Source organism: Leiobunum rupestre, chromosome 9 (assembly GCF_980474605.1).
Source record: "Leiobunum rupestre chromosome 9, qqLeiRupe1.1.hap1, whole genome shotgun sequence".
Classification (NCBI taxonomy): domain Eukaryota; kingdom Metazoa; phylum Arthropoda; class Arachnida; order Opiliones; family Sclerosomatidae; genus Leiobunum; species Leiobunum rupestre.
The window spans coordinates 38,571,951-38,595,270 of record NC_143392.1 but is presented as its reverse complement, the minus strand read 5'-3'; the positions used below and the strand labels follow the sequence as shown (position 1 = coordinate 38,595,270).

Here is a 23,320-nt window from a genome sequence, read left to right as displayed (position 1 = left end):
TCCCCTCTGAACCCCCCGCGTGGAAATTCTCGGTTCTGCGCTTGGCTCCACTCCTGGTACGTGTACGGTATAATAGAATCGGGATACCGAGCGTCGGTACTCGCCATCACAATAGGAGAGCCATGAATTTAAGAGTTTCTCGGACACGCGGTGGTTGGGTTGCCATTGGTTACCCAAATAGGGTTATTCTCTCGGTTGACAAAAGGAATGGTACTATAGCATATTTTTATCGTCCATTGGAGAAAGGAAATGGTTGTGGTTCTTAATATATTTCTTCGAAGTAGAATTTTTGGTTGTGTTGAAAAGGGGGAAGCATTTTTTAACCTCTAGTATGGTTAAAAATTTACTAAATCATGTAATTATTTTCTAATTAATTTCAAAATTTGGTTTTCATCAGCTAAGAGCCAGCGAAGCGCCCTCTTTTTAAACTTTGACGAACAAGGTCTAGTTACCTCCGAGTCACGTCTGTAACCAGTGGCGTAGCTAGGAAAATTGGGCCCCAATGCGAGATAAGAAAATGGGCCCCTGTGATACTTTTTGTGCGTTCCAATGTACGCGATTGGGTTTGTTGGCCTATTTACGCCACTGGCTTCCAAAATCGTGATAATGACATCACGGTAATACTCTCTATAAAAATATACATGTATACGGCGTTCTTTCGTGAGACAGCCGATCGGACAGTCGGCTAAGTTAAAGTTTATGGGCCCCATTACTGGGGTGGGCCCCAATGCACCGCATTGGCTGCATTGGCGTATTTACGCCACTGTCTGTAACTATGGTGACTCGGCCGCCCCGTGAAATAGCTCGTGCCGTCAGCTCGCGCGTCAGCATTTCTCGTATGCAAGTTGATTTTTGCGTCTTCCGCCGAGTGTCGCGGTGGGTAGGGTGATTAGGGTATTCATATTAAAATAAAATGGCGTTGATTCTTTGATTTTTTTGGACGATAGAGCTTACTCTTATATCGTGAGGTGGATTGGAAGCAACGCTAAACAAGTTGGCAAGCCAAAATATACCTCTCCTCGGAAGAGTTTTTAATTTTGAGTGAAGCGTAACTGTATCCGTGGTTCTGCGGTAGAACGCTCACCTATCGTGCAAGAGGGCTCGGGTTCGAATCCCGGCCGATTAAGAAATTATACTACACCCAATGACAAAAAGAGGGCGCTTTTGGAAAAACCTTTTCCCTGATTCTAAGAAACTGGGTACGCAGTGATTACCCTTTGCCCCGAAAATGCGAACGCGTTCGCAGGCCTGACAGACAGACAGACAGACACGGTGGTTGTATAACCCCTCCTAGGGTACAAAGTCCCCTCGGAGAGGTAAAAACGTCTCAACGTAAAGACACGCTTGGTTTTATATATTTCGAAAATTTCTTTAATTTAAATAAACAACTCGCGTTGCATTTATATATTTCTTTAATTTATTATCGATTTAAAATCACCTCAAGAAGAGTGGTCGACATTTTAAAAAGTAAGCCACGTCGTATTTATCTTTCTCAAGGACGACCTGAGAACGCTAATGGCTGAACAATACGAGCTTTTCCATTGAGTCATTGCGAGTTGAACGTTCCGAGCTTGCGTCTCAATTTGGCGGCGCGCGCGGGCGTTTACCCGTATTTGATTCCTCGAAGGACCCTGACTTGGCGGATGTAATTTAAACACGTTTTAAGTACCGTATTTCATTCCGCGGAAAACTCCCAAAAATTTTGAAACTCGTCAAAAATAAACGCGAATAAAAATAAAATACGCGATTTTGACAAGTTCGAGAGGCATTTCGGCCTCATCCTCACGTTTCTCTCGATAGAATTAAATGAAATGTTTTATGAGAAATTGAGGAGTCGGTACTACTTACCAAAATGGGGATCCATCAGAAGATTTGCCCTCTTTCTTTGGCATTGGGCGGGTTCTAGAGTTCCCGGTCCTCTGGTTTTGTGGCCCTACTGGCGAGGGCCTGTTGGCGAGTCGATTCTTGCTGGCGGGAGGGCTCAATGTCCGATACGCATTACCAAGTTCTTTCTGGAGTCTTGAGATCTACGTTAAAAATGAAATACCACTTTAGACAAACGTACATATATGTTAAATATAGATAGGTTTATAAAGTTATATTGGAGTTGGATTTACATTCACATTCTGTGATTAGGTTATAAATAATTTAATTCAGGGTTCTTTTTATTAACGGCACGCGACGCCCGCTCGATGGCACGTGTTGATTGGAAAGTCCAACTAAGCGCAACGGGGTCTCGATCGAGAAACGGTTTGAAAGAATTTTTGGATTGCCTCCAAAATTCGTCTGTTGCTGACGTCACCCAGATGAGATCCCATTGATTTTCAATAGGATCTCATCTCAGTGACGTCACGAAGTTGGTTAGCAACGAAGTTACCAACCTTAGCCCTTAGCAACCACAGCGTATCGAGACAACCTTTTATAGCCTAAAATTTACTAACCTTGAACTAAGCGTGCGTGGCGCACCTTTATTAAATATTGAGTAACGCCATCTTCCGCAAAGTCTTAGTAAGAATCTTCCCCATTGAACCGAATTTGTTACGTGCTTAATTGTTTAAAATTGGCAAACATCGAAAATTTCCAAGATGCCGTGTAAGGGTAAAAGTTTAAATCCTTTGATATACTTTATTTTGAGGATTTCAAAAACTGTCTGCTATTTAAAATAAGTGTAGGCTCAAATAAGCACCTAGAGGTAAGTTGCTACTGAAATTGGGTGCCCTTAAAGGGAATATAACCTCAGGTATTTGGTGTGGAACACCAACGTTTGTAGCTCTGGCTGCTCTTGCCTTTGACTTAAGAAATGTTTGGCGCCACTGTACAGGGTTATTTGAAAAAATGAAGGGGTCTTCCGTAAAGATTGCTTTGCAGGTTATATTCCCTTTAATGTTGAATGGCTATTTGTAAATTTCGCGTTAACATAATTTACAGTATAACCTTTGACCCATAATTTTATATCGGAAATATAATATTGGTTAAAGACCACTTACTATAGAATACCGTGTCTAATTATCATAATTTACAACCGTTTTCTGTCGCCTTTGATATTTTGGATATTTTGTATTTTAGTCTGCATTACCACCAATAGATGGCAGTCGAATAGGCAAACGAGGACCAGGTCTATGGCGCCTAATCTTTGGTTGGTCAGTTGACCATTCATAGCTGGTCAAACGCACGGGTTCATCGAAAGCGTGAATAAGCCCCTGGGCAGACGTAGTCCAGACTATTCGAAGTTGCTGGAAGGAGCCAACAGCCTAAGCAATGTCCATTCTTAATTATTACCAGAAGTAAATGAACCGAAGTTATTAGACTGCTATACTCCCCATGTTGGAGGCATTTTCCTTATGAAGTTACATTTTTACCTCGAATTTGAAATTTTGCGCGCTCCTAGGTCGAAAAAAAAAAACGTTTTGCTTTTTATGAAACCATTTTTTATACATATAAATAGCTATACCAATAATTCCCGAGTTCAATTTATCGCGTCAAAAGACCGGGATGGAAATTAGCTTTTATTTGACTTGATTTTCTCATTATTTTCCTAATGAAAACGCCCTCCGATTCTGAGCGCTATTTCAATAACTTCGGTTCATTTACTTCTGTTATTACTACATCAGGTCATGGACTTTTTTCTGATGTCGATATCATTCCCCTTGAGGCTGTAAATCTCACATTGATATGGGAGCCTTGCCTGATGTTGTAATCTGCCTCTGTAAGCCTGATATCTCGTGTAATGTGTATGCCCAACCAAATCTGGAAGTAGTTTCAAAGATTAGTCTGTATATTAGCAAAAGTAGCATAAGACCCAAAAGTGTGTCAGCTGTACCTTTACGCCTATGAAATTTTCTAGTGAGACCCAGTCACGCTATAGACTACATAACCTACTAGTTGGAATAGTACTAGCAACATTATACTTTAGTCTATAGTCGGGCGCGATTTTCTCACCCGTAGACATACGTTCTAAAACGCCTCACTCGGGGGCGCTGTAGTACCTCGATTTTGATGACGCTTTTTCCGACCCCCTTCGTTTCCCTTTTTTACTTTGCGACAAACTCTCATTAACTACTATACCGTTCTGACATACTTTTGGGTCTTATGCTACTTTTGATATTCTTAATTTTTAAATCCGTCGTTGCTTATGTACCAACTCTCAATTTGAACGTAATTTTAACCCAAAACTCCAAAAAATCGTCCCACCCTGCAATAAGCGTATAGAAATACGCGAATTACAAGTTCTGTACGTAGCGGGTACCGAGGTCGTATTTTTGGGGGGGTTTAGCTGTCAAGAGAATTAAGCTTGTCTTATGATGGCACGCTACGGATTTACGAGGCTCTGTCCACTGGGATGGCCGCGAAGAAAAAGAATTCAGAAGGCAAAGCGACTTAGGCCACGCACGCCGACTTTACGAGTCTGATATTTTACCCCCAGCTACGCCTAGAAGATGTGGGTTTTTTACAGATCCCTTCGCGAACGGGATTATCCCCATAAACAATATCGTTTAGAGAAAAAAGCCAGCGGATTTTCAGGGCTGTACCGTATAATAACTTTCAAGGATGCATGCTTCCCTCGCGTTAAATAACGGTTTTCGCCCATCCGCGACTCCCTAACTTATAGCTTTCTCTTTCTACCGCGCTATTAATTCAACTTGGGGAGAAGTCTGCTGGTATAAGTTACGGAATCGCGTCCTAGAGGCACCACGAATCCCTAATTGACATTTTACACTAGACCATAAACTAACGGACTGTTTAATACTCTTATAAGTAGAGGCCGCCAATTTCATTATTGAATTTCCAACAGTGACGCTTATAAATTTGGGCGTTATCGGTACTACCGTCCTTCAAATCAGGGTTTAAAAAAAACGCAGCCCATTGGGCTTTTTTGGGTTTTATTGGGTTTTTTACCTAAAATGATACCCTAAATCGATGATTTACTTCATTTTTATTTTTTATTTTCAATTTAACACTACTTATTTCTCGCCCTTATTCTTATCTTTCGTAGGCGTAAAGTATCGTCTGCTCCATGTTCTGCTAAAGTTGCAGAAGTTTAAAACTTACTATTTAGTTAACACTATTAACTTGCTACTGTTAGATTAGTGTTTACTGGTAATGTATTTTGTGTAACTATACGTTTATCTTGAAGATTGAAGAGTATAAGGTGAAGTTCTATAGTTTAAAGAATCTACCCGATAATTTCGGAAATTATAGTTGCAAATATCCACTATAGTATAGCGGTGACTATACTTGATAGAAACGGTTGGTATCAATTTTGAGCAGCTAAAATATGCCTAACTCCGAATAAGCTCCAATAGTCCGGGTATTTTATTAATTTTTTTGGGTACTTCGGCGCTCTAAATTGTGTTATCCCAACATCAAAAGTGTCAGTCCAATGATTAGTTTATGAAGGAGAATCTTTTACGCGGCGTTGTCAAAATCATCTAACAATTTTAGACCACTCATCTGCCTGTAGAATATATCTAAGAAACAGTGGCGTTTAACTGTAGCTTTTCCCAGGAGTGTACGTACACGAAGAGGATAAACATCACGGGAAATGGACTAGAATGTTTTTATTTCTGGAAATCACGCGTCTTGTAGGTCTAAATGTAGATAGAGGGTAGGAGTCCCGCTAGTAAATTTAGGAAGTTTCCAATGAAAGCGTTTCTTTTTGAATGCCGAGCTAAAATATGAATGGAACATCTTGTCACCCAGGCCTCTCATCGCGAGAGGAAATAAGATTTTTGGCAAACGGAAAAATTCGAATCGGCCGTTCCCATCTTCATTTATTCCTTGTTTTTGCGCCCCAGTACGTATGTAAGGCCATCTTTTTGCCCAGAAAATGAGATGCGACTGGGATAAAACGCGCGACTTCTACGATATCGTTAACCGTAAAAATGCCGTTATTCCAGTCTAAGAAAGCGCGCGTCTATATCTTAATCTTGACTTGATCCATCGGTATATATTAAGGTTGCGCTTCTTCGGGGTTTTTGTCGAAAGCGTTTGGCTGTCGTTCGCCTTTTTATCCTAGAAGAATGGCCAACTTTGTGGGGACGGGGAAACATTCCTGACAATCCTAGCGAGAAACGGAGCGCTCTATAGTCGAGACCAAGTCTTAGATAACGTTTCTGTCAAAAAGAGCGGTGTGGTAAAATCTGTATTGAAATCGGCGCTGGCTTCCTACTCTATTCTAATCGCTACTTTTAAACTCTGGTATCGCTGCCCATTTTGCTTTGATCGGGCATCCCAATGCAACGATCCTTCTATTTTCCGACTGCTAAGCGTAGCTACTTTATTTACAACTGTCTTTCGTGGAGGGGTCGTCCGTTAAGATCCAACTTTCCGTAATACTAAATAGCGCCACTTAGAATCGGTACTGACACGAGGGTCCCCTCAACGCTACCCTCTCTTTGGAAATTCCCGAACTATTTACGACTTCTTAGGGACGAACGGACATAAATCATTCTTGGTATATATTTCCCCTGATATTCGTTTCTTCGATTGTTCGACCGATAATAGGCGAAACTTCTCGAAGAATTTAGGAGGTATAAATACGACCGATACGCGAAAAATAGATGTCATTCGACGCGATTGTAGCAAAAATATGGCTCTACAGATTGTCGCTGATAAATAGTACATCCTGAGAAACATACCAAAACTTACTAGTTACATATATATTGGTATTTTTCTAACCGTTCTATGGAATGGTTATAGCGTTGGGAAATATGAGAGTCAAGTAGTCATATCTTAAGTTGTTGGCGCCATACAGTATCTAACAATCAGGGCCGTTTTAACCTTTCCGTATGCCTTAGGCAAAAATATCTCAATTACCGACTTTTCGGACATTCGTAGGCCCTTATGTCTCCTAAAATTTTCGTATTAACAATTTTAACAATTTGAAGTCAAAGGTAGCGTACCACGTGAAACACTATTTACCCACATCATTAAACCATTTTGGTTTTATTTCCTAACGAACGCTTAGTTGTTTAACTAAATGTACCTCGAAGAAGTCAAATATTTATCCTACTTTTCTGTAAATATGAAATATTATAAAAAAAAACTAAGACATTTTTTTTTATTCTATCAAAGAAAAAGTTCCACTGGAAAACCATCAATTTTCTTATATGTACTTTCTTCTTTTTTGGTCGGTTCGAGGCGTTCGACCATGAAATCAAAGGGTTCATCGGTATCCCAAAAACAGCCCTGTTGCCCTCCCCCCTTTTGGAACACAAAAATTTGGTCGGTTGGGTTTGGGTCATTCTTTAAAAATTGGCGAGCATTCCTACCCCCGTATTCGCTCTATCGGTTCTTATACCCAGGTACAAACACCCATTTCCATTGTTTGAAATTGGTAGAATATTCACCGTCTCAGTTGCAGAATGTTTTTATTCTGAAGATATATTTTTTCAGATGGAACTTTACCGATTTGCACGCTTTTCCAGAACGATAACGTGCCTTTTTCCACGCTGTCAAGACCGCGATTGTTGGCGTAGTTTCGTAGGTTGCTTACTAGGCTTGACTCTGAAGGGGACATTACTGGCAATACAACCGCATTTTAGATAAGGTTTTTTTTATGAATAGTTTCTGGAGGTTTTGTTATTAGTGCCTTTATAGGGACATTTACGTCCTTTTGGCTCGCAGGTGTAACCGACCCTATGGTACCCCACATTTCCCCCCAATTATAACAATACTTTCGGGTCATGGTTTGTAAGGATCAGCTTTGCCTTTCAATATAGTAGATTGGGGTTCTGTAGTTGATATAATATGACTGTGTCCCCCTGGCTGACGCGGGAACACACCTCACCGACAAATATTTTGCGGCTTTTATATCTAACGCTTTTCGCGTATTTTCCTGCGGGTTGTTTGATTCATTTTAGGGGTTTTTTTATTATAAGAGCCCTCTATCCCCCGTGTAAATGGATATTGGTGGTATACGTCTGACTGACTGCCGACCGTTTTGTAAAGTATAAAAGCGAGAAAAATATCCTTCGAATTAGGGGCTAATCTGGTGGGATTCGAAACCCTGCTCCTATGAATCATCCGTTATACCTGGGTTTGTAGGCTAAATGTTAGCAATATTATTTTGCATAAGTGTGTCAGCTAAGGGAAATAATTACTGATAGCTATACGTGTGATGTAGAACATTCGACAAATGAAGTACTAGACCTGACTCTAGTTTTTTTCCTTTAGAGCAGTGCCGCTTGTAGCGCCACTGTGTCTGATATTGTAAAGATTTACACCCAAATATTAAACACGTGCGCCATATGATAAGTGAACGACTTTAGGCCTAATATATTTACGTTTCTACGCACGTGCTTTGAATTAGGGTGGAAATGTTGCACGATTCTCTCGATAGGAGCGCTGTCGGTCCTACGCCTCGACCAGGCAACTATGAACCGAAGGACTAATGACTTAATGTTGTAGTAATCTCAACCATTATTAATAGTTAGTGTAGGGTTGAGCACTGTTGGTTCGCGTGGCATAAAGGGCTTTCCACCACTCTCCTACGCGTTGTAACCCGGCCACCTGAATTAATGGCTTTAAAAGTCGCTTGATGACTTAGGCCTAAGGTGGTGCCAAGGGTATTAGCAAATAGCCTAGCTGAATTTTGTATAAAATTAAATAAATTTAAGTTCAATAAATGTTATTATTTAAATTTGAATTATACCTGCCTTGTTCATAGACCAAATTATTATAGCACCCATAAGATTCTTCTTCGAAATGATTAGTTTTGTAGTTATATAACAAGATGTTGTTGTTGCTATAGCTAGGCATTTTTATCTGACGGGATATGAATCAATCTCTTTTCTTTTTCATTGGGGAATTTCGGCGCTTTCTTGAGCCTTCATTGTGAAGAAGTCTTCTGCGTGTCTCTCTCTCATTCTGGGGCGTGACGGGCCCCATCGTCACTAGGCTAAAATTAGAATACCCAAAGAGAACAACTACGCTCAAAGGATGCCCTTGTTATATTCGTCATTTTGCCATATCCACGGGTTTTCGCGTCTCTCAAGGAAAGCGTTTATATTTGAATCTCAAACAATATGGTTTATCAAACGCAAGTTATAAATATATGTTTTTAAGCCTTGCCCAAAATTAAAAAATTATTTTAAACCGTAGCTTTGCGGTCTATTTGCAAACGCTAATTTTCCGCCTTGGTTTAAAACAAAAATATTAATTTAAGCCTTGGATTGGTGGTTTTAGATTCTCAACAATATACAGGGTGTTTCAAAAGGTTATGCAAAAATTTTAAGGAGTTGTAGGGGGTGAGATGAGAAGTATGCCTATTTTTTCCCATTTTACTACGATAAATCAAAAGTGCGCCAGAGAGCTTCAAAGTAAGGCCTACTAGCCCCTCGAAGTAGGCTGCAACTAGCGCAAAACCAAGCAGCAGGGACTTTAAATACTGTTTAAGTTTCCTTTTCTACGCTGGTTACCTCGATTTGTTTACAAAGTCCTCTTTTACCTATAACACGAACCTAAACCTAAATGTTCGCATTTCCCTGCTGCTTGGTTTTGCGCTTGTTGCAGCCAACTTCCAGGGGCTAATAGGCCACACTTTGAAGCTCTCTGGCGCTCTTTTCACTCATCGTAGAAATATTTAAAAACACAGGCATACTTCTCAACTCAACCCTACAAATTTTTGCATAATCCATTAAAACACCCTGTAGATATCCAAACTGCGGTTTTTAAAATAGCATTTCTAAGCTTGTTGAAAACCAAAAATAAATTAAACCTGGGCTTTGAGGTTTAGATTCTTTTCAACAATATCTGTTTGCAAACACCATTTTTATAACTTCTATTTCTAAGCCTTGGTTTATAATAAAAAACAATAATTTAAGCCTTGATTTTGTGGCAATAGATTATCAACAATATAAATATGCAAACAACATTTTTTAACTTCTATTTCTAAGCCTTGTAAAAAACCAAAAATATATTTAAACCTTGGTTTTACGGTCTAGATTCCCGACAATATCTATTTACAAACGGCAGCGGCAGTTTTATAACTTCTATTTATAAACCATGGTTAAAACAAAAATATTAATTTAAGCCTTGGTCTAGATTTTCGAGATAAACACTTACAAGAAGCCGTAAACGGGGAGTATTATATATTCAATCTGGGCATCGGTACGTGAAAAACGTTCGGTTCAATTCGTGATAACTTCATAATCCTGGTATGTTTACGCCGTCGTTTATAAGAAGAGCTAACCTAATGGCCTGGTTGTTTTTATTCGCGTACTTGCCAGATGAATGTTTAGGCCTCGGTACTTTTTTAAGTTCAAAGTTGAGTCGAAAATTACCGCGAGTCACGAGTACGGAGAAGTTGGAAGGGGCCTTCATTATCGTACAGTCGTGGGCAGCGGTGAACCTCTTTTCCTTTTTAATGCACTCTTCGCTTTCACTTTCGGAGGATGAAAACATTCTGCTCTTCGGCCACGCTAATTATGATGTCAAGGGGTTCTCTCTTCTACGGCCGCCTTTCTAGTCCAACGCGCGCGGCAGAGAGGGGAAATTTCACCAAAATTTGGCCCTGACTGCCCGTTGTATTAAATCTGCCCACCCCATCCAACCCCTGCTCCTCTCTGGCAAAAAAAAAAGTTCTTTATTAGAGTTTGATATGGTTTTATGTTGGTTAAGGCGAGTTTAGTTCGGACCACGTCGATTGCGGTTTTGCGTCTCAATAATTTCTTAAAGGGAATATGAACATTCAGACGAATTTCACGTATCGGTCACCAGGTTTAACAGAAGCTAGGAATAATTGGCGCTAGTTACGTTTAAAATAAGTCGAGTTAACGACCGATTTCTCTATTTAGTTTATTATGAATTATGGTAATTTATGGTTTATTTTCGTTGTTACGCGTAGGATAACGACTTATCTTTAAAATGGTAAACATAATATTATCACTTCAGAGGCGTTTCTTTTGAGTGAAAAGTTGCAAAAAATACCTTGACGATAATTAGTACCAAAGTGTGATACATTTGATGGTTTGTTGTGGGGTCAGTTTTCATCTAGGAGCAACAAACACATCTACCCACACAAGGAGAACGCAACCTGTCAAAAGTCGTACATTTTGTTGTGTACAATTTCCATTGGTTAGACGCTTTAGCGCCTGCTGCCGTCGGAAGGGGAAAATTCGGAAATTGTCTACCCCCCGCCCGTAAAACGTTCAGCGTAAAGGCTCGTACAATGAAATTTGTACACGCCTGTATAAAGGCTAGCTGCGTTCTCCTTGTGTTTGTTGCTCCTAGCTGCCATTCTTAAATTTTTATCCTTTGCCTAGCTTCTCATGAACACATATCACTGCAACGGACAACTGATATTTTGTCCAAACGTATTCAATACTCTTCGTATATTGTCATTGAAGTAGTTCAAACATTGAACTTAAAACTTCATTTTTAATTGTTCAATTTTATCCAAACATTTCGTACACTGTCGTTGAAATAGTTCAAACATTGAAATTAAAACATAATTTTATATTGTTCAATTTTATCCAAACATTTCGTATACGGTCGTTGAAATAGTTCAAACATTGAACTAAAACTTCATTTTAGATTGTTAAAAATTATGCAAACATTCCGTACACTGTCATTGAAACAGTTCAAACATTGAACTTTAAACTTAATTTTAGATTGTTCAAAATTATGCAAACATTTCGTATATACTGTCGTGGAAATACTTCAAACATTGAACTAAAATTAAAAACTTCATTTTAGATTGTTCAAAATTATCCAAACATTTCGTACACTCTCGTTGGAATAGTTCCAACATTGAACTACAAAACTTCATTTTATTTTGTTCAAACTTACCAAAACACATCTCATAACGTTCAATCAAGATTTCCCCTGCTAAATCCGTTTTGATAGCAAATTCGGACGCGTGTGTGTGAACGCGTTTCTTTTGTCCCCCTGAAACGGCTTTATTCGTGGAAAAATGAAACGGATGTTTGGTAGAAAGCAGTCAGCTAATTCGCGAAGAATTCCTAAGTTAAGGGTGTATTTTTTCCCTTCTCCAAAGTCTCCCTCTTATATCGAAGCTTTTTTTCCCAATTTTTTCCCTCCGGTCCTGGTACAAGGGTGGTGCCCCGAAAGAACCGTAATGCACCCGCGCCGGGGGAGGGCAGCACCATCGACTAATAGCGCCTATAATATACATATAAGGCCTCTCACGTATATTACCCAACTTCCACGGATATCCAACTCGGCCGCTTTAATAAGTGGCTATCATGATGTACTGAACGGGATGAGGGGGGCTAATGTTATAGCCTACGACGTTAAACGCTCACCCCCGTTTACCAACTCTCGTAAGCCTTTGCCAAAGTATTCGAGGAGGGTGGTGAAAAAAATCACCGAGAGAGGGCACTTTTGGCGTTAGACAGCTTCATGCACGGTTGATTTACATAACAAAGGAAGACGTTTTTATAGAGCCATACATCTCAGGATTGAGAGAAGATTTCTTTTTAAAAAAATAAAGATTCACCCCGAGTTGATTATACGTTTTAAGTCGAAGAAAGTTCGCCAATTCGAGGGTATAAATTACAGCGGGGTTACGCGTTAATGGCAGCAGACTGTACCTTTTTCCAAACCTTAACCCGTATCGTCTTCTTAGGGTGGGTGGGGTTGAAGCTAGTACATCTACTAAGCCTCGTTCTCTTTCAATTCCGAAGTTGTCTGATATTCGCGGGGGTGTTCGCCGTGTTCTGATATAGGTACGCCATTCGAAATGCCTATTTTTTAACGTCAGTCACTCTGTAGGAATATTTTACTGTCTGCCATTGTGTTCCTTTCATCCGTATGCAAAATAGAATGTCCACGGTGCTTCGGATATTATAGGCCGTGGCTTGTTTGGGCACGTGTTACCGCCCCGAAATGGAGTCGTGTTGCGAGTGTGGGTTGTACGAAGCTTTATCGGCCACAAACAGCTTTAAATATTTTCTTCACGGTGCTAAGTAGGATATGGCGGCTATGGTAATAATTAACGCGCGTTTCTGTTGACCCCGCTGTGGAAGAATTCCTCGCGAGCTTTGTCCCGTCTCTTTTGCCAAAATGCCATGTGTTCTGGATTTGGGGGTATATTCTTGTCGTAGCCAGGGAGGCTGGAATGCCTATCGACGCGCTGATAAAAATATAACGTTTTCTTTGAAGTCATAGTTCGCCCCTATTGACAATTGAGGGAAAACTATTTTGAAGTTCAATAATGATTTTTTTGTTTAAAATTTGTACTGAAAAATCGTTTATTTATTAGCTGAAAACATAATCAATTCGTAAGCTATTTTGGTATGGCGTGTGAAAAATTCTATAGGCTTAGTTCTGTGGGTACCAAACTTTTACAAGCTCCCATAGTTTAACCCCTGTAAATGAACTTAGCTCTGAAAACGAATGTTACTGCAGGTACAAGCTAACCCATATAAATTACTTTATCCCTGTGAACCCTGCTCCTTCCTGTTTCAAAAGGAATTTTAGGCAAATAAAAAATCATTCATTCTGATGGTAAAGCACTGTTTCAAGCTCCCTTAAGCTTACCCCTGTAAATTTACTTAACGCTGAACACAAATGTGCTGCGGATAGAATACATTAACAGTCGTTTAGATATATTTTAATACTATAGTAGCATATAATTATTCCTTAATTAATTTTGACATTTAATTTCACGCCTCTATATAATACAGCAAATCTAAAATTAGTATTGGGAAGAAACTGGAATTGACTCAAATTTATTTATTACTAAAATAATTTTAGTTTTTTCTTTGGGATGCCGACATAAATTATACAGTCTCGTAACTAATCCTACATCATGTTTCTGTTCGGCTTTTTCTTCGTATGGGGAAAATCCCATTGTTATTAGTGATTTTTGAATCTATTTATCAAATACTGAGGGGGGGGGGGGATTGATCGAAATATCAGATGAAACAAGCCCAAAGCGACATTCAAGCTGTATTACATAATCCGCATTTTATTCTGTCCAGGGGGGAGGGCACCTAATCCAACAGTTAAGTCATAGCCCTATTCCAAAGTAAACTCAGGCTGCCACTTCCCTCCTTTAACAGCGGTGTCAGGTGACGTTTTAATGCGCCCTCATAGTGATGAATGCCTTGTCGCGAAGAATTTAGCCGCGTATCCCGCGACTTAGATAACGACGAACCTGTTTTGCTCTCCATCCGCTAGGCGATTTTCGAATAAAAAATTGGCGCTACAATCGGAATAGCCCAAACATTATACATTCGATTTTTTATTTATTTATTTTTTTTGGAAATGATCAATAAGCATTCAGGTTGTGTGTTGGGGGTAACTCTATTTTGCATTCCACGTAGGATTTAGATAAATATTCGGAATATATGCCACAAAAAATCATGTCGTCTTTTTGTTTCTTTTGTGTTATTTTCTTTGTCGCTGTGTTTTGTAAAACGAAAAAATCCACCCGTAGGAGGGCGTTGAGAACGAACGTGATAAACTTATTTAAATCTACATTGACTTCTACGAAAGGTTTTGTTTGCCCAGACTTAAAAGTTCATCTTTTAAGAATTATATACGTGACCGTGGATGTTTTCAAAAGTCAATGATATAGAAGCATGCTTAAGGGGACGAATTTTCCGCTCGCGTACCGAAAACATCACCGCTAAAAATTTAACCCAGCACAATTTTGCCTTCAGAGAAAGTACCCCTTACGAAAATAACTTCACATCCATTCTATTTGGATAAAATAATTTTGATCAAATCGGAATAAAGTTCAATTTACATTTACTATAATTGGATCAAATAATTTTGATCAAATCGGAATAAAGTTCAATTTACATTTACTATAATTGGATCAAATAATTTTGATCAAATCGGAATAAAGTTCAATTTACATTTACTATAATTGGATCAAATAATTTTGATCAAATCGGAATAAAGTTCAATTTGAATTTTCTATAATGGATCAAATAATTTTGATCAAATCGGAATAAAGTTCAATTTGATTTTACTATAATGGATCAAATAATTTTGATCAAATCGGAATAAAGTTCAATTTAAATTTAAATCAAATTCAAATTCAAATTCAAATAATAATAATAATTGGATCGAATAAAACACATTTTGGATTGTAATTTTCGATTAAATTTGAATTAGGATATAACCAATTTTAGACTAAAATCGGGTTCAACATTTTCGTAAAAGACATCTTTCAAGCAATAGAAGAATTGAATAATTCATACTTCTGATATTGCATATGGATAGCAAAGTTAACATTTTAGTTTAGAATATTCGCGGTACACCCGAGTAGAAAAAAGTGGGAATAGAGATTTCTATTGTGCGAATGTCCTCTTACGTGTCCCTAAGAGGCGTATCGGGTTGTTACTCCACCGCGCTATAAGACCTTTTTCCACTGGCTTATAGCTCTGTCGCTTCAAATAAACACGTGGAAATCATTTGGGGTGTAAAAAAAGGCCTTTTCTTCAGAAAGAGGAGAGATGACGACATCCTTTTGGCGACGCCGACTCGCATCCCTTCATTCCTTTCGGATGCGAGCGAGGGTGTGGGGGGATACGGAGAGGACCCATCGTGTGTCGGTGCGTTCTACGTATTGCGAGAAATTCTCTCGACTGTTTTTCCAAGCGTCGACGGAAACGTTCGTTATACTTCAAGTTGTCATTAAAAAGCTTTAAAAGAAAATTCCAGCCTGGATCCGACGCAGGCCGCCAGCTTTCAAAAAAATAACGCCGCACCGAAAGCCGCCGGGCGCCGACAAGTTTGTCGCGGTGTCAGCCGAGCGTGCAGTCGAAAATGTTCCTCGCAGCTTTTCAGAAAGCCCATCCCCGCGTCATCGTACCATACCATATACTCTCTCTCTCTCTATCTCGTATAGTTACCCCGCGCTTTTCGGGGGTGGTGGAATTCTATACTCGGTGAAAGTACGGCCTGGTTTCCACTAGGACAAAATCGCTATGACGGTGACCGTCGACGCAAAAATCTCCCGTTAAGCCTAATACATTTTTTTGGCGTCAAAGCTAAAATTCCCCGTTAAGCCTAATACAATATTTTTACGTCGACACAAAAATTCCTCTTTAAGCCTAATACAATTTTTTTACGTCAACGCAAAAATTCCCCGTTAAGCCTAATACAATATTTTTACGTCGACGCAAAAACTCCCCGTTAAGCCTAATACAATATTTTTGCGTCGAAGCGTTTTTGCCCTGGTGAAAACTAGCCTTAAGAAGGGGGAGGGAAAGAAATTGCTTTTTTAACGTATTTTTATACTTGTCGTAAGTATTAACCCATCGAGTTCCTGCGAATTCCTGCATAATCCCTATATTTTAAGGCGACCAGGTGTCATTCACGAGAGTAGATACTTGAATGAGACGCGCCAGAAGTGGCCACGAGCACTCGACCCTCCATAAATGGACTCTGTCGTCTGCCGCTTTTCGTCGTCTCGCTAAAACGATTTTGGGAAATGCGAGGGGTTGCCTGACTGATGTAGTCGGCTGTTTTTCTGACCCTTTATACGACCAAACCCCAAATTATTTGGAGCTGTTACGTATACGAATAATTACCGCGACATTTCAGCGACGGAATGATCGAAGAAACTTCGCTTTGTTAGTGTTCCAATTTTTCAAGAAATTCCCCCCTTCTAAAAATATCAGTTCCAAACCCTTTTGATTCCTTCCGACTTCTCCATTTTTATCCGGATGTAATAAATCATTTTTCTACATCAACTTTGCGAATTCTAAAGGGTTACCGACTACCGTGATCAAATATAACTAGTTTATCTAGTAAACAAGACGGAACATCTTAATCGAAATAATAGTGTCCTTTGGTAAAATACTCAAAGTACCCGAGTGTGGAAAATGGGTTGAAGGGCGAAGGAGAGTTTGTGAAGACATCACACTCCGGGTCTTGGCACTTACTTCAACTCCTTTGCCATTTAATGAGATAGCCATCTTTTGGCTGCTAACGCCGCGACTATAGTAGCCGAATTCCGAGACTGCGAAACTGACAAGCGAGATTCTCAGGCTATTATAATTGATGGTCCAAGAACATTGAATCTCGTTGTAAAACGAAGCGCATTTTCTTTCGAACTCCCTCTTCACAGACGCCGTTTAAAACGGATGGAGTTTTGTTAGAGAAAAAGAACCAACCCTTCTCGCCTTCGCGAAACGCGCCAAAGAAAAAACCTTATCATAAGGTTATTTTTTACCGCCTAATCATTACATTTTTTTTCTTCTACGTTCTCGCTGAACCAATGATTTCTGTAAATACGGGGTTTTCTGTTTTTGTTGACCACGAGAAGCGTGTTAAACCGTGTCCACTCCAGCGAACCTCTTTCCCTTTTTTGGTGGTGCAAATAATAGGGAAAGTCGAAGGTCTTTTTCACTGTCTGGCTGAGAATGGTCACGCTGGGCTGTTTGTTCGCAAACTCTCCGGAACAAATTTCGATATAAAAGAGAAGGGCTAAAAACGAAATTGGGTTCGAAAGGTCAATGGGAAACTGGGCCTTCGCGGAACGCTCTTTCTCACGTCTCCATTTAGAAGAAATAACGGCGGGAACAGATTTCTTCTCCGCACGACCACTCAACAAAGAGCCATACTCCATCACAATAGCGTTTAATTTAATGCGTGGTTACGGAATTACACCGTACTCGACTGTCTAATTAAGAAATAATGATGTGTTTACATTTTATTTCAAATACTAAGACCGTAAGTTTATAATTATGTTTAGCGTAAGTATGTCAGTTAAATTAGTACTAGGAGACTGTCTAGAGTTGGTGGACTTTAGACTAACGCCTCGTAAGTCGTTAGGCCTAATATGTGCTCTTTGACTCCAGCAGGATGCAAGACCAAAGCGTGGTAATTTTGTTTTTAAATTACGTATTTTCCTCACCAGATTAGCTTATCGTTTTGGGTATGACGTTAATTCTACTTCACTGCAAACATAATAATGTCGTGAAGCTGACACACTTACAGACTTATACTAAAGCTGAATTCAAAACTGTACAATTTTTCGTTAAAAGAATTCAATAAAACGTAGATTTTTAGAAATTAGTAATTATTTCTGATACACTTAAGGAAGGTAATTATAGATTTGTAGTAAGACTGACTGAATGTTTTAAATTACTTGCAATATAGAGAGTTCTCGAAGTAAGCGTAGAAAACTGATTGGAGTAATAGTCTCGGTTCGTTAAGTGGTAACTTCCTTTAAAAATTAATTCAGTCCTGAGTAGCAGATGTGTCTAGTAAGAAATCACAGTGAGTAATGAATAAGCCTAGCTGTCTGTTCGTTCGACTATGAACGTGTTTTAAGGATTTAGACTTATGAAGAAATGTCATTGACGCTTTCTGCTTGAGGCGCCTTGAGGTACTCTTCGCTGGTTACGCGTTCTGTAGAACGAACCAACATATCTTTCAAAACAGAGAATGTCGTTGATAGGAAAGGAAAGGGCGTAGATAAGAGGGAAAGGTTGATTCTGGCTGCAGACGTCATGCTTTAAAATGAAATATCTGTCCCTGCATGGCTCGTCCCGAATGTCAAGGTTGAATGGTTCCGATACGGAGGAAGGAGGCAGCCCTCGGAAGAGGAACCGGAGTTTACAAAAAAGATAGTCGCGGGATGAAAACTTACTGTTTTTCCTTCGAGTTTATATTTAACGAGTTCGCGTCTTTCTTGACGCGTCTCGAGCGTCGGAGAAGTATCTTCGAGGCGAAGACGTGACAAAGACGCTCAGTAACTCGATCCTCGCAACCGGACAGACGGCAGCTGTCTGTCACCGAGTTCACAATCGCGTGACAACTCCGCGGGTCGCCCGTAACGCTCGACCTTCCGCCTTGTTACAGTCAGGCCACGAATAATCAAATGGCTCCGTTTAAAGGCAGATACTTATACCATACGCGTTACTAGTCTTTCACCCAATCGTTTGTTGACACTGGACTCGACTATGACGCGAAACGAGAAAGCGCCTTGATTTTGGTTCCAGTCTAGGTCCACGAACCTCAGTGTCAAGCAGAAGGATGGTGACACCCACCGGAGGTGAAATAACACTGTCCCCTTGTTGGATATGAACTAGAAAAACGGCTTGGTGCTGTTTAAATCTATTTTGGCATTGCTATTTTCTATTTACGTTAGTCTTTGATGCTTTTTAATTTTTCCCCTTTTGACAAGCGACGTTCCTTCGGTGTTTTTTATAGTCTTTGGAAACGTTTTTTAGTGATGGGTACACGCTGGTTGCTATATTTTGCGGGGTTCAAACTGTTAGGAGAACCCGAGTTCTTTATAGATCCAAATCCATTTTCTCTGTTGGTAAAAAACAGCTTGTAACGTCGAGATAAACGATCGCCTAAGAGCTTTTAAAGCATCCTTATTCCGTCCGACGATATATGTCGGCTGCCGACCGTCGCACTGTCGTCGTTTATTACCGAGTCCTATTCGCACGCTTTTAATGGGTTGAAATTGCGCCGCGTTGCCAATTTGCGTCCCCGTTTGTAAACGTTCCAAACACGATGAACGCTCGCCGGTATTGACAAATCTCAACCACCCTTGTTGTTCTTCGTAAGAAACGGTTCATCGCGAAAACCCACAGACCTAGATAATTGATTATTGTGGGATATACACCGTAGCCCACGCGTCTTTCGCGCCCGGACCTTTGTTGACTTAGCAGTAGGTATGAATGAATCCTCTTATTTATAGAAATTGAGGGCGCGGTAGCCGAGGATTGTAAAGCTCTCTTCTCGATATCGAGACCGAACCAGGACGCGAAAACAAGACTAAACAGCGGGGCGGAAGAAATAATGCGCCGTGTCCCAAGACGGCAGAGACAAGATCTTACAGTATGAATCGTCTTCATCGAGTGAAATATGGGATTTGGGTGTAATCAGGGGACTGGGACTCTGGCGGATAAGCCACAAGACGCGAGACCATAAACCCTCGGCTTGTTTATATCGTAGCGTCCTCGGTCTCTGTTTTCAATCGCGAGATGACTGGGACATAAGTGTGCCCCTCACTCTCGCTATTTAACCATCAGCCTCCTCGCCTCTATTTGTTTCGGAACCGTCGCCTCGTCTCTCTCCTCTGGTATCGTCCTCGTTACGTGTTTCAACCGCGCAAAATAGACCAGTTAATGGTCGTAATCTCCCTCTCTCCCTCGTTTTTGCGTCTGCGACTCTCAGCAATGTTAGCTCCGCCTTTCAGTCTCGTATTTATTATTGCCGGGGGCGACCCGCGCTTCGTCCGCTTACCCCAATCGCCTCAATTACTAGCCCTCGTCGTCTTCACGCGGGTTTAGCATTGTTTTCGCAAGGGTAGTCCCCGAAACGGTACGGATCCACGGAGGTATCGCTCGGAGTAGTAAGTCATCAAAAATCGCGGAACCCGCATCGTACGGCCGAAAAAAACACCTCTTTAGCGTCGCTTTCTTGATTTTCTCAGGTGGTCTCGGCTTTAACGTTTCAATTCTTGGTGGTAAGAAGAAAAAACGTCTTTAGAATTGTTTTTAATAGAAGCTCTCGGTCGGCTACGGTAGAAAGTAAAACCCCTTGAGGCCTGTATACATCTATCCGACATCGTGTTATAGCGAACCCACCATTAATTTGCCATCATTTATTTTAAGCCGGCTCGAGATGATCTCTTAGGAAAGGTAGCGCGCATCGCCGTAAAAGAAAATCAAGAGCTCGTTTGGGGGTTGCGCCTATAGATGGCGCTGATAAGACCCTAGCACGTATAGCTTCTAAATTATGACGCTAAAAACCTTTCGCGTTAACATCGAAATCCGCTTCTTTCGCTGCCCAGTCGTAGAGTCGGCCTCGCAGATATGGTTCTTGTATTTCCAAAGCGCCGTCTGATTATTCCACGTGATGAAAAGTAAAACAATGAATCGTTTGTAACTCTTTATACGATTGAAATAAATGGTGTTCTTTTAAATTGAAACATTGCGTTCTTCGCTTCTTTACGGGGTTTGTATCGGCGCTGGTGGCGGAGGGGTTAGGCTTGGAATTGAATGATTCCCCGCCAGTCGTGTTTGCGCATTTTCAACGCCTTAACTCAAGGAAGGATTTTGTCGTGAGAAATTATAAAATGAGCTGTAAACACCTCTCCGCGTTCTCCGGGGATATACGCTAGAAGTCCCGGATTTAGGCGCGTTTCGAGCTTCTCTAAAAGAAAATTTCCACCCCAGCGTCGCATTTTCCTCTTTCGATTTCGAAGGCCACCGATACCAATTTATGAGAAATCACGATTTCGCCACTATTTTCGAACTATTGGCCAGCCTGATTTTGCCCTCGCTGACTTCGAGCGCTGGTGTGCTTAATTTACTTCTAAAACAAAAGCTTTGGTAAAAACCAAAATCAGGGTGTATTTGATGAAGTTTTGTTACAATTATAATCGTGTTCTCCGCTTGGAATGGTATTCAAATATTTTGGTTCAATAAAATCTATTAAATCATTTGTTTTCAGCTAGTGGGCCCGATATTGGTAGAATAATCATTCCAGGCCCATAGAGAGTGGTTATAACTGGAAATAATTACGCATTTTCGGGGAGAATCTTGGTAGAAGGTTTCAAAACTAGGCCCTAGAGAGTCGTTATTACTGAAGGCAATTATACATTTTTTGGGAGAAACTTGGAAGAAGGGTTCAAACTGGGGCCCTAGAAAGCAGTTATTACTGAAGATAATTGTGCATATTTACGGAGAAACTTAGAAGAAGGGTTCAAATTCAAACTCGGGCCCTGGAAAGCAGTTATTACTGAAGATAATTATTCATTTTTGGCGGCGAAATTTGGAAGGAGGGTTCAAACTGGGGCCCGTAAGGCTGCTCGGGCCCTGAAGAATTTTTAACGGTTTCCCCCTCTCTCTGGATTTCCTCCATTCTAGCAAATGATTAGTGTTTGAACAAAATTAAGATAATTCATGTTGTCATACATTTTTAGCAAGCCTCAATTTGAAAGATATGTACGTGGGCGACTAGAGGGGCCTGTCTTTCGATATAGTCTTCGTTGCGGGGACGCCGGTTGGGTTTGATCCTGGTCGGGAGGGTGGAGGCTAGAAGCGAATTCTTGTCGTCATTACGGCCAATGGAAGTGTCACGCGGAAGATTGAGCATCTCTCGGATTACATTACCAATCCATTCCGGAAAAGTTAGGTCGATCTTGCCGCCGCGATTACCGCGGCTCCCGATTCGTGCGAGCCAGTCGGGTTTCGACCATCTTCGAGTACAACAGAAGTTGCAAGTACTCCATCTTCCACTTGCCATATATTAAACCCGCGAAACTCTCCTAACGTTGAGTACAAAACCCAACAACGAGGTGAAGTCTATCTACTGTCCGACTAAAACTAAAATGTCTTTACATGACCACTGAGCAGAGAATCCTTGACTTTGCGCCATTTTTCGCCATGGCTACTCGGGGTCCCTAAAGCCGGAGAATGATTTCTTACACGGGGGATCGCCAGGAAGAAAAAAAAACAGGTTCTGCTCCTTTAATTTGATTCTCTCTCTACATGATATAACCCTGAGGGAAGTCTGTCTCCTTTGAAAGCGGTTTGCCAGCGAGAACAGAATTCGAACGTAAATTAGAGGACCAGACACGCACAAGTTCGATTTGAAAGGAAGGAGACGACCCCCTTCTCTTTCAGAATTAATTTTTGGCGTTTCGCGAAGCCGCTAACAATACGATTAAATATTTTTATTTTTATCCGCCAGAGGGGCCCGTTATCGCTCTTACGTATTGAGAAAATGAAACCGTAATAATTACTCTAAAAACCATTTTCGTGATTAACGTTAAAATGTCAAATGTTTTATCGTAACGGCGGCGGGCGAGGCTGGTTACACCCCGCGATACTTCTGTTTGCAAATGGTACAGATTAAATAAACGCGCTTTGCGGTTTTGGGAAAAAACATTAATTTTATTTTAAATGATAAAATTTTATACTCGTTGTAAATTAAAATACCAAGAGAAGACGGTTGTCAACGGGTTGTGTCTTAATCATTTTGTCTTAACCCATTTTGGCATGACAAGTAAATTAAAAGTCCACCCATCTCATATTTTGGCAACTGTCGGCCAAACTTTCAATACTTGTTAAGATCCATCCGCCGATAATTATCCAACACTCCCTCGAAATATTTTGTATATTGTCTTTAGAATTCAATGCCCCCGAATATCGTGGACCCGTTCTGTACAATCCTTTCGAAAATAGATGAAAAAATACAAGCCCTCCCACCGGGGGCAACCAGTCCTTCCCATCCCCATTCTGGTTCGCTAATTGAGTTTTCCGTGGCGAAATTCCCCTAATAGAAGCGGAAAATTAAGTTTGAGCAATTTTTCGACTTTCGAGGCAATTATAGCGACTGTTCTCTCGTGATTATCTCCGCGCGTTGCCAT

General features: G+C 40.5%; 1 protein-coding gene across 1 annotated transcript in view; it reads right to left on the bottom strand.

Annotated features, from left to right (window-relative positions):
- The window catches only part of ci (transcriptional activator cubitus interruptus), a 71,301-nt gene that overhangs the window by 23,170 nt on the left and 24,811 nt on the right, over window positions 1–23,320 (bottom strand). Inside the window, exon 3 of the mRNA XM_090159607.1 lies at window positions 1,849–2,027. Within this exon, the coding sequence (XP_090015733.1) occupies window positions 1,849–1,864 (16 nt within the window). The 5' untranslated portion in view covers window positions 1,865–2,027. The remainder of the gene's footprint in view (window positions 1–1,848; window positions 2,028–23,320) is intronic.